This window comes from Electrophorus electricus, chromosome 4 (assembly GCF_041902795.1).
Source record: "Electrophorus electricus isolate QZ-2024a chromosome 4, ASM4190279v1, whole genome shotgun sequence".
In the NCBI taxonomy this organism is placed as follows: domain Eukaryota; kingdom Metazoa; phylum Chordata; class Actinopteri; order Gymnotiformes; family Gymnotidae; genus Electrophorus; species Electrophorus electricus.
Genome location: NC_137500.1, coordinates 29,272,444 through 29,285,059, shown reverse-complemented (window position 1 = coordinate 29,285,059; position 12,616 = coordinate 29,272,444). Strand labels below are relative to the sequence as shown.

Sequence of the window (12,616 nt, the reverse complement as noted above, 5' to 3'; positions counted from 1 at the left end):
CGTTTGAAAATAAACTGAATAGGTGGCATCTCTCTTGCTGTTGTTCTATTATTATTATTATTATTATTATTATTATTATTATTATTATTATTATTATTAACTCCACTGCTATTTTGCGTATAGCAAGGATAATTCTAATAAATGCAGAAATTAACATCCACCTAAAATTAACAGTCGCACGCTTTAATATAACTCACAGGTTGATAAATATTTATCTATTGCATTCATAAAAGACTGCTTGTCTGACGTCCTTGCAAGATATGGTGTAACTTAAAACTGGTCCCGCCTGTTTATTAGTCAGCCAATCAGATTTCAATGTTACCTCCCACTTCATCTATTTAGCATCAGCGGCTGGGATAAAGTTTCCAAAAAATTTGGAAAAAACTTCCTGCGAGACGAAAACCGTGCCAAGCTTTAGTTTGAAGGTAGTGCATTTCAGATCAAACAGCAAGAGAATAGCACGCGCTTTGAGGAGGGAGATAAAACACAAATACTTTAAATCTTTCTTCCTGTCAGTCCACACGGATATACTTTCTAACCACGGATTCAAAGGTGGAGAACGTTTTTTCTTCTCTACCCTTGCATTTCTTTAAAAAAGAAATGGAAGAGAGTTCAAGTTCTCCCGTCTCCCCAGTGGATAGCCTAGTGACCAGCGAGGAGGAGTTGGACAGACAACAGAAACGGTTTGGAAGAAAGAGGAGACACAGTAAAAAGTCCAGCGAGGACAGCAGTCCGGGCTCCGTTAAACGGAGCAAAAAACCGAGCCCAAGCCGTACTCAGTCATATGAGGAGCTGCAGAACCAGAGGGTGCTGGCCAACGTCAGGGAGAGGCAAAGGACTCAATCGCTCAACGAAGCCTTCGCGTCTTTGCGAAAGATTATCCCCACGCTACCGTCGGATAAACTCAGCAAGATACAGACGCTCAAACTCGCATCCAGATACATTGATTTCCTTTATCAGGTGCTGCAAAGCGACGAGATGGACAGCAAGATGTCGAGCTGTAGCTACGTTGCGCACGAAAGACTCAGTTATGCCTTTTCGGTGTGGAGAATGGAAGGCGCGTGGTCGATGTCTGCGTCCCACTAGCAGCAGAGACGTCCATGCCATGCCAACGGGTGCGTAGCGAGACCACAATATTCAACATACCATGAACCTCACACTGCTTTCCAGGTTTTAAGTAGAAGCAGAAGTAAGGAATCAGTGATCATATAGCTTATTTAGTTTATACCAGAATCTTAAAACAGCTGTTATAACCCGACTGCAGTGGTTCTAACAGCTGTGCAGTGGTGTGTCTATTAATAATAATAATAATAATAATAATAATAATAATAATAATAATAATAATAATAACGTCCTTTGACAAGAATTTCTAGGACTATAATGGTTTGGACAGTTAGGATGATGCTTCAGAGGCTACAATCGTACAGCTCATCTTTGTCAGCCTTACAAGAGCGAAACTTTTTCAGTGATACGCTGCATTTAACACATTGCTATTTATAAAATGTTTACTGACATGTTATTAGGCTATTTATTCATTCATTTTATATATATATATATATATATATATATATATATATATATATATATATATATATATATATATATATATATATATATATGTTACTCTTGATAAAGTTGATATTTTGAGCTTATCTTTTCAGCTCAAAGTTGTATCGCATTGGCTCCTTTCCACGTTATTTCTCATTTGCTCTTCCCCGGTATGTTCCACTCTCATGAGAATTCAAAAAGAGCCCATTTATGTGATTATTTAAGACGGTGAAGGTTTGACCATCGGAATCTCAGTTTCTTATTCTTACAAAAATCCTGGGAGAAAGAAACCACAGCCATGCGCGGTCCCTCAAGTGTAATTTCTATTCAGAATGGAACGTTTTCCGTCTAGTTGTACACCACAGAACTGCGGGTGTAGAGTCCAAGATAGAACTTCATTAACCATATAAAGCGTCTTCTTGCTTAGCCTGTGATTAAAATGTCAATCGTGATTAGAACGCTTCTTATGCCATTACATAATCTGTAAGCATGGCCCTGTGCAAGACTTGAGGAACTCTTCGTGTGGCTAAGGAGGAAGACGAGCCCCGTACTGAGGCGTATAGGTAAACAGAGCTGATGCATGTTCAGCATCCATCTGTCCCCAGTGTCAAAGCAGACTACAGTATTACATACTGATGCGGAGAATATCCGCAACACTAACTGAAATAATGCAAACACAATTATAAAGGGTACACTTTTGCACTCTTCAAACTGACGAAGTTTGACCACCGCAGTCTCAAATAATTGTTATACATGTAGTTTCATGGAGGAAAAAAAACAACAAAAAAAACCCAGATTATTTTAAATTTGAGGTGCTGAATTTCAGGTCATGATATATCGGGAAATTCTGGCAGGAGAACTTGCAGAACATATTTGAGTCGCTCTCTGAAACCTTTCAGTCCCAGAGCTTCGCCACACCAGCATGGACGCCGCCATGTGTCACATTATGAAACCCAAGAAAACTCTAAATCTAAACTGTTATTAATTATATACTACACTTTATTAATTAAAGGATAATCACTAAACTTGGCTAGTAAGAGTAATTGGGCCCGTATTAATGACGTCAACCATCAATGTAATTAATCTGATTAGAACTTGACAGAAATAATTATTAATTTTCTTCAAAAACGAGACGTGTACAAAATTAAAATTTATAGCACAAGCTGGCCCACTTCGCCGATAGTAATCAAACTTTTGGTAAAAAACAAAATGTCTATATATTGTCATGAAAACCGCGTCACAAAACAAACAAACAAACAAACAAACAAAAAAACATTTAAAGCATTTGGACATGATATAAACCCTGCAAACCAACTTTGTACGCGTCAGAAGAGCAAGAAGTATAATTAGGCCCTATAGACACAACCTTTTGCTAGTTTATACTGAATTCAATGTGGTCTTTTCGTGTTTTTATATAAGCATAATGAGACGGAGAAAAAGGTAGACGTAGAAAATAGTTTCCCAAACAAAAGGACTATATTAAAAGCACTGCTATTTTCCAGTGACGTAATTACACAGCAGGATTTGTGCAACATGTTTAAGTCCAAACCCTTTTCCGGTACTGGCATATGGTCCCACTTAAGGTCAAGTAATTGATTCATTAATGACTTCCCATACAATGTTTTATGACTGATGCTAACTGCAAGAAAACACTATGAACTTTACACCTTAAAATGCACAGCAACACGGAATTTAATGATCTACGATTTGAGAATGATCTGGTATCATATTAGTTATAAATATATGAAGTTAACATACTACCGTGTTTTCTTGAATCTGATTCCAATTTTATAAATTTTGTTTTCTGCAGACTGTTTACTTCCACTAATTTTGAAGACGCCAAAGGATTTATTGAAGAACCTGTTAACCTCAAGAGACGTTATGTAATTCACAGCAACGGACGCGAGGACTTGAAGTACTATCGTGCATCAAGAACGACATGAAGAGAGGAACTCATTTTTCAACCATACCTAGATCAAGAAAAAGTAGCCGACGTCTCCTGCGTCCATCAATACATTTAATCGTTTTCACAAGTTATTCCTAAATGTCGTTATGGTGATAGTACCAGAAAGCCATCTGTTATCTTTAATGAAACTATATTTCTTTTTTTTAATCTCTAAATAGAAGAGTTTTATATTATATATAAATGCGTGTGTGTCTGTGTGCGTGCGCTCGCGAAAAATCTCGAAAAGTAATGTACATAATGCTACCTGTGAGTTTCGTCATCTTTTAAAGGGACCAATGCAATTTAGAGCGATACATTTTTGAAGTACGCTGCATGGATTATTGCCTTAGTTTGATTTTTTTCTAAGCAACAATCTCAGTTTCCGTCCATTACATTGTGCTTATTTATTAAACATCATTTTGAACAAATAAGTTGAACTGTGAACTATGATTCATAGATTCATAGAACTATGATTCATTCACATTGAATGAATATTCAACGACCACTGTAAAATCTGCACGTGAGATTTATCTTATTCCATTATTACTTAGCTCCATGTAGGTGGTTAAGCGAAAGCAAACTTTTTTTTTCACTGATGAGTAATCAGGTCTCTTTCTGTAGTGGAAAGACAGCGTCACCAAAAACCGTTATAAAAGTGCACAGGTTCATTAGCAGGGGAAAGCCCGAGCCAGTTAGTGTGTAAAATGCTTATACGGCTTAATAAGTACTCATTTAACTCGCTAAAGCTGGAAGAAAACTCTTTAACAAGCAAAGGAGCAAGAATAACAGCGGTTAAAGATACTAACTATTTTTTTTTAGTTGTTAAATTCCGTGGCCCCACCAGACCTTTTATTTTTTACCATCAAATCTAAACTCATTTGCAAAGCATGAAATTGTTTACGCCTAATTTTCCTCAGACACTGTGCGATAAAAATCTGCAGAAGTAAAATGGCTTGTTATATAGGCTAGCATTCACGAACTATATGTGATGAAAGTCTCCAGAAATGTTTGTGTATACCTAATTCTTAGCCGTGGTAGGAAAGTATTTAGAAACATTTCAAGAACTTCTACTTTTTCAGACCATTGGTGAATGAGATGGATGTCTGATCAAAATTTGAAACGTTTCGATTACAAGACCTCTAATAGGAAACACCTGAAATCTAAGTGTTTTCTATTACATCCTGTGGTTTTGGAACTGGAAGCTAAGAAGCTACAGTAGTGGCTGTTCCGTCCGCTACACAAGACATTGCGTTAATCCATGCACCTGCGACAGCGCGCTACCGCTAGGTGTTTGCCTTCACACAGTTATGCTGGTCCAGGTTTGAAGCATTTATTTACTTGCTTATTATTATTTCGGATTTGCATTTGTGACAGTTGCAAAATTGTGCCTTTTACCAAAAAGAAAGAAACAAGAAAAATAAAAACAACTTCTTCCAGGTCAGAGTACAGACAGTGGTGAAAATCTGTAAAAATCAATATCCCCGCGCAACCAGCACGTAAAGACGGTAATGCTTGCGCTGTAGAAGAGAAAAGGCGCGCGCCTCCGTCGGCAGCGCGTTTGATAACGTCTCATTATCCAAGCGATCAGAAACTGCGCTCGAGCCAAGCGCGCCCCGGGCCACGGTTACAGCGCGCCGCAGACCCCAGATGTTTCCCGTAAAATCAGACGGAAAAAGCAACAAAATTTTAATTTGCAGTAAAATGAATAAAGTAAAGGTTCACACCGTGTGCGGCTCAACCCCCCCCCCCCCCCCCCCCAAAAAAAAAACAACCAAAAAAACTGGCATTACAAAATTCATGTTCGCTGTAACCCGATGAATACGTAATAGTGTGAGGGTGCGGTAGCGTGAAGCAGTTTTTTTTCTTCTTCAAGTGAAACTACAGTAGTAGAGTCAGACGCACCTTGCTAACATTTCTTACACCTTTTGTAGGAAAAAAGAAGTGAACCTAACAAGTTCTGATTGCTGAGGACATGAAATTTTACCGGTCTTCTCTCCAACATTTATTTTTGGACCAGAGTTAAACATACAGCCTTACTGCATATAAAATAAGTAATAATATGAATATGTATTAGGAGTAAAAGATCTGTGTTCAGAAGAGCTAGTTGTGTGGGGGTCTTCTAAGCCAGTTCCTCTGGAGGTTCAGGATGCATATCTTTTAGTCTCTTTGGTCCAATATTCAGATATTAATCTTAAAGAGTATTATTCAGTAACACTAATGGAGACTGCATTTAAACCTGGAGTGTAAGGTCTTAAATGCAGTCTCAGTGTTGGGTCTAATTTCATACAAAACAATGACATCTATGGAGTCTCTCTTTTGGACCCTTTAAACAGGTGTAGAGTATTTCCTTCTAGCACCAAAACAAACAAAAGAAAATCCCCCAATTTTTCATCCCAACTGATGTATCCTACAGAATTCTGGCACTGTGACTCTCAAATTCTAATAGGATCCAAAAATCCAAAACTGTAGTGTGCAAGGACCAAGGTGGCTGGGTGTTGTAGATGTGACTTCCCCTCTCCCCTGATTCCGTATCTCTCCTTCCTTGATCCGTTACAGAGCTGACTCCAGTCATGGTCTGAAAGAGCTCTGGCAGCCACGTGAGTGGCTCGGCATGTACCGTCCCACGTGTCCCGTCCCACGTGTGCTACCCCATGTGTGCTACCCCAGTCTGGCGAGCTGGCTGGAAAGCTCAGAAAGATGACCGAGTGAGATGGCGAAAAGACACAAAAACGTGTGTGAGAGCACATTAGACTGCAGGCTACTTAACGTGTGGCACAAGCATCTAGGAAATGTTATTCTCATCCATTTTTGTACTGCAAATGAAGTGTGCAGTTAACTGGTCCTCATACATATTCATTTTTATAAAGAAGGTCGTGTATATGCATTTCTCAGAGAAGGGTTGTTCTGAATGCCTTGTTTAGAAATTTCCTGTTTGCATCCTTACGATCTTTGTGCCTGCTTAGACGTTGCTACTGTATGAAGCATCTTGAGCAACCGCTATCTGGACACTTCACTAGTAGATGAAGATTTACCAGTGCTGTGTGCAGCATCGTCCACTGTGCAGAGTCACAGGATGCACATCTGCCTTGTGTGTTGTAACTTCACACTTTTGAGGCTCCACTTAAAACCACATTGATAGGGTATCAGTTGGCAGGTGGGAGTCTCCCACAATGCCAGTTTAAGCCATTTCTCTGCAGTCCATCACATCTGCTTCAGAAAACAGGTGTGTGACATGAAATGCTTACATTGTGTGTAAACAACTCTGGAATTCAATGGAGGGTGTCTAATGGAAAGAGAAAAAAAACCACCTGCGGGTCCTCCAGCTTTCAGCCTCGTGGTGGAGAGAGGAGTAAATTATGAGGTAGTGGGTTGCAGGGATCTGCCCAGGGAGCAAGAAGACCAGAGGTCATATGTATAAAACATTCCAGACTTAGAGGGCTCATCTCACATCAGCTGTGCCTTTCATATGCTCATGAATCAAGTTGTATTGACAAGAGAGAACTGGTTCCAGATCAGCAGGCATTACGCTTAAAGTTTCTAAGCTTGCCTAAGATCTCTGAAGTGCTGGCTAACATAATGAGTATCTGCCATGCATACTGTTCCTCTAGCAGCTGGAGTATGAATCGTGTCCTTCCGTGACCCTTGCAAAAACCATAGTCTGACCTGCCAGTCACATGACCTTTGCTTCTGACCCGGGAAGCAGGTTTCCAGGACCTAGCTCCACATTTCTCACCTTCTCTCCATCCCTCCTCCCTGTCAGAGAGTCTCCCGGCTCTTAAAGGTGGAATTAAACTGCACAACAAAATGGGCTAAGAACACTAAAGTGGTTTGTAAGGCTGGCTATAAATGTGGGTGGAGACGTGCATGTACAAGGCCAGCCAGGGGAAATTACAACTGCACTGAAATGCTTTCCCAAGCCTGCAACGTGTTGCAATATCCAACAGCCTCACGGTCCCTTCATCTCAGACTGCTCCTGTCCAAGCCTGAGGATGACTGCCCAGAGAATAGCAAACCTATAACAAAGTACTCTCAGCAGAGTAGGGCACGTAAAAAACAAGATCAAGTTAGCAAGGTTAGAGGAAATTACTTTTAGCCATCAGACTACATCAATTTAACCATAAAACCTGTGCTTAATATACAGTTTTGTTTTGTTTCCCCATCTAATTGTGCAGTATGGTTGGTCAGCCTGAAGCTTCAGTACCTGATTGGTTAATCTAAATAGAGATCAAAACCTATTCCTGGGGGCCATGGAGACTGTCCTGAAGAGCCATCGCCATCGGCGCTCCTTACAGACTGTGTTTAGTTGTTTACTGCGTGAACTCTGAGTTGGTTCTCACCAAATAATCTGAGTACCTCTGGCAAATATTTGGTAGTCATTTTTGTAGGCTTATAAACTAGAAGTTTTATAGTGGATTAAAAGAAAAAGCAATTATTCATTATGTGCTATTAGTTTCTGCTGTAGATCAGAGGAGGATGGGACCCTCTTCTGAGCTTTGGTTCCTCTCTAGGTTTCTTCCTAATGCTCCCAGGGAGTTTTCATTGCCACAGTCACTTTGGCCCTCTCATTTCTCATTAGGGCCCTGAACCCAGATTTTTTTATATGATTCCTGTAAAGCTGCTTTACGACAACACATCGTAAAAATCACTATGCAAATAAATTTGAATTTGCAGTTATTTGTAGCATCTACCTAAAAGTCTTCAACTTTCTGGTTCGGTATGTAATAACCTGGTCTATAGAGGCATTGAGCTCACACTGTGGTACACACACATGCACACACACCACCACTTTCCCCATTCATTAGCAGAGGGGTCATATAGGGTCACCTCATGCATGCCACCAGAAGAGCCAACTCTCTCATGCGAGCGTAAACACACACACAGAGAGTCAGTAAACTCTAGCACCCATAGCACAATTATACCTCAGCGTTTTGTTTAATCAAACACAGTCACAGTTGTTACAAGGGAACATTATAAAATTGAATTCAGAAAGAATTCCATGGAAGTGTTTTCCCATCTGGAGAGTAGGTTTCCTGTGTGCTTGGATATTTCCAAAAAAACCCTTCTGCTGGCGAGCAACTGTAATAAACAATACCCATCAAAATGAGATTTAAGAAATGAAATACAATAAAGAAAATCTCTAAGGAATTCAGAAAAATGTTACAGAAAAAACAAAATAGTGTTATTCATTCTAAAAAATAGAAACAGCTGATTCAATTCCTATAGCTCATCAGAAGGGAAATCAAAAAGACATATCGGTCCAGTTCTTTCTGTGAGTAACCTTTAGAAACCACAAAAATGGAAAACAATAAGCGTCTTTACGCAAAAATTCAATTTCATTGTAGTGGCACTAATTAAATTATGTTTGCAGGAACTGGAAAACTGACAGGCTGCTTAACTGCTCAACTTGCTGAATGAACAAGTGTAGTGTTGAAACAGTAGCACACCACTTTGTGCTAGCTGAGGGAACATTCAGTCTCCCTCATTCTGTAGTCATTTTACCTCTGCTTGTGTGTGTGTGTATATGGGAATCATGCCTTTAGAATTGAACTGAACTGAATACAACTGAATGGAGGAATCCATCTGCTTTTACTGAACATATGGAATACATTGCAAAAAAAGATGACAAATTTGAAAAGTCAGAAGTTCCTGTTCCAGAAAAAAGTCTTGTTTTTCTTCCATCAAAAATAACTAATTTTAGTATGCACTTAATGTCTACGGTGTAAATATTCATCTGTAAGATGAGCCTGCTATACTATACACTACTGAGTAGCCCTTCTGTATTGTCTTACAGCAAAGACAAGTGGAGTCGTGTCCAAATGAGAAAAGTAAAACTTGGAGAAAAAAGAAAACACTATTATAGATTATAGATATTACAGATTGATTTAAAAATTTATCTCCTTTATATTTCTTAATTTGTATGCCTGATGTGTAAGATGTAAGCTTGTAAGTGTCCCATGTAGTGAAGCCATGAAAGGTTTCATCTTTTAGTCAGATCCCATCTGTTTTATCCCTGCAGCCATCTTGAGATGATGCTTCATAGAATAATAATAAAAAATCACCCCGGGTAGTAGCTATTGTGCGATAGCTAACTAACTGGATACTGATGGCAAGAAAACTGTAACAAGCCAAATGTATTTAATTTGAAGTGTCTAGTTTACCACATTGATCTTAAACTAGACAATTCCAATTAAGTACGTTTAGCTTGTTACAGTTTTGTTAAATGGCTAGATATTTATGCTAGTTTCATTAAAACTTACTAAGTCATTTTTGCCTCATCAGTCAGGGTTTTTTAACTTTAGCAATTTTTGTATTAGGCTGATATTTAGGAGTTCATATTTTTGTAATGTAAACCAGAGACAGTTTATTCTCTTTTGAGACAGTTATCAAGAGTATTAAACAACAACAACAACAACAAAAAAATCTACTTAACTTCAGAAGTAAGAGGGGAAAGATTACAAAAACACATTGCATTGCTCATCACACCGAACCTTGAAAATGCAAATATTATTCAGTGGAAACACAAGCTCTTCAACATAAAAGGGCAGAAGGTCCGATTGGAGGATAATCTATATATGCACTGGAGGGATTCCATGTTTGTTGTTTTGGACAGGGCAGTAGCCCAGAGGAGATCACTGCGTGGAGATGTGTGCAGTAATGTGTTCCTGATGTGAAGTCTGATGCAGATACAAGCAAGCCCGTTTCACAAGGCTAGCACAGCCTGGGGGAGCAGTGGAGGCAGTGAAGTGGGCGGGGCAGGAATTCAAATCACTGAGGGGGCGGGGCAGGAAATCAAATTCACTGTGAGGGGGTGGCGCAGGAACGTGGCAGGTGACCTGTATAATGCAGAAATAGGCGCAGGTTTAAATTTGTACATTGCTTTCAGAAAGGTATACGGATAGTTAATGCGAAAAATATGGCTCAGATCCCTCCAGGGACACCTCCCTCTGTGTGTGTGTGTGTGTGTTTCGCGGCTAACACAAAGTCTGGCAGCCCTCTTAATATACACAGTGGGACCAGACAGTGGAAAGCATTGTGTGAAGGGTAATTATTTACCATTCAGTGTCTCGGGACATGAAGGGCAAGAACCCAGAGGCTGCGTTTCAGCTGCTGTCATCTTTCCCCGTGCATGACGCTCTGTGCTAACCAGGTTCCGCCAGCAGTCTTTACCTGAGAGCACACAGTGATGGGTCAGTACACAAAAATGCTCTCCGAGCAGCTCTCCAGGCTGGGTGCAGCTCCGTAGACTAAACACGCAGCAAGACAAGTAAATGCAACGCAGCTTTCCAAACAGAGCGCACACGAGGCCCAGGCCCCGCGATAGGGCAGACAGACAGCCTGCGGCCTACAGGACCGCTGGTCTCTGATAAACGACCAAGCAGCTGTCTGGAACATCTGAGTATCAGTCAAACAATGGCACGCAGGGAGCTACGTGACCACCTTGAGCTGAGGCGGAGGCCAAAGCAGCCGCACCAGGGGAAGCGGCAGCGTGCGGTGGAGAGAGATGTCAGCCGGCGAGAGGTGCGCGTGCCCTCTCGCCGACAAGTCAGTCCTTTCTCATCGTGTCCCGTCAAAACAGCCGTGAACGTCTGATCTGTAATTTGGCGCGGGGATGCAGCTGCCTTCGGCTGCCGCCGTTCAGAGTTGGCAATTAAAAAGCTGCGTTAAGCCTCGAATGATGCGGGAAAAGGAGGCCCTTCTCTAATATAGGAGACAGTAATGACAGGCTGAGCGGCCCAGAGAGGAGGATGTACAGAAGAAAGAAAGCAAGCAAGCATACAGCGGGAGAGCTTGAGTGATTTGGGGGGTGGGGTGGGGAGACCGCAGACGGCACTGTCATTGTGGCAAACAACTCACTGGGAAGGTTTTTTTTTTTGTTTTTTTTTTCAGGATCTTATTGTGGGAAGGGATGCTTGACAGAGCATGTGATCACAGAAAAGGCTCTGTGCATTAAATCAAGTACAGTCTACACTAAGTTTATCTAACCCCAGGCTGCAGGGCAGGGGTCATGGGTCAGCCAGCCTGGTCAACAGTCAACTACTGATGAGCTCTCTGGCAGTTTCGCTGGCCCCTGCTGCCACTCCCGGCTACTGAGGGTCCTGAAAACGTGGGTGCATTCCCGAGCTTCAGGTCACCTTTGTCTGTGGGGTGTTGTTTGGAGTTGCTCCTTTGACGACTGCTAAGACAGTAAATATTGTCCCTTGTGTGTCTGTTCGTCTGCCTATACTCCCCACATACCTGACTCCACTGGCTTTCCCCATTACAGAAGCCAGGCAGCTAGATTTATGAATATTCAAACACCTCAGCTTGTCTCGTGGGCCTACTGTTCTCTGGGAGCTAGGCTAGAAAGTAAGCTCGCAAAACAAAGAATTAGTGGCACTAGCATTTGTTTATTTGAATACAGCTTAGCAGCTTGGGTACTGGTTTTGTTTGCTGTGTTCTTATTGACCTTTGCAATTGCTAGTATCTGTTTATTTACATTGATAGCTGACCCTCATCTTCCCTAGAACTGCTGGGAATCCCTGGAGGGAGTGCAATAAGGTCCAGTCCTCTCTGTTGCCCTCAACTGGCCAGAGGAGGCAGTGCAGCCTGTTACAGGCTACAGTTCCATGGCTTCACTAAAAGGTTTCGCCTACAAGTCTCTTACACGCAGTGGTAAAGCTATCGACCAGTAACGAGCACCCCATTGAAAAAGGAGCCACACTGGGCAGTTTAGACATAAAAGCCAAGCACAAGTTGCTGCCTAGTGTTTACTGATGAGTCCTGAAACCTTCTGCTAAGGGAGAGGAACCTGCTGACTGTGATGAAATAAGCTGTTATGACACAGGGGGTGATGTGCGTACATAACGTATGAAGAGGCAGGGCTTACAGCTGGAGTTCTCCACCAGTCCTGCCGAAGTAATGGTTGGCCAGCGCATGAGAGCATGCAGGTTCCAGGACCAGGATCAAGAACTTCTGGGTTCCACAACCCAGGACTCTTCCATCGGAACACCGTGAAATGCACACTACAGGACTCCAGATTGCCTGTACACCAGTGATGCTGAGGAAATTGCATAAATGGTAGCACTGCTAAAGGAAACCCCCTCTAATAGAACAAAACATTTAAATAGTTAAATACCGTAGTAA

The 12,616-nt window shown here is 41.3% G+C and overlaps 1 protein-coding gene across 1 annotated transcript; it reads left to right on the top strand.

Moving 5' to 3' along the window:
* The first annotated feature begins 384 nt into the window (after nt 1-384).
* Nucleotides 385-3,932, top strand: twist2. Its single transcript, XM_027009737.3, has 2 exons — nt 385-1,115; nt 3,359-3,932. Exon 1 carries the CDS (start codon nt 601-603, stop codon nt 1,084-1,086), a length of 486 nt encoding a protein of 161 aa, XP_026865538.2. The 5' UTR covers nt 385-600; the 3' UTR covers nt 1,087-1,115; nt 3,359-3,932.
* The last annotated feature ends 8,684 nt before the right edge of the window (nt 3,933-12,616 follow it).

Coding starts and splice junctions, on each gene's coding strand:
- twist2 (XM_027009737.3), top strand. CDS start 601: ATGGAAGAGAGTTCAAGTTCTCCCGTCTCCCCAGTGGATAGCCTAGTG.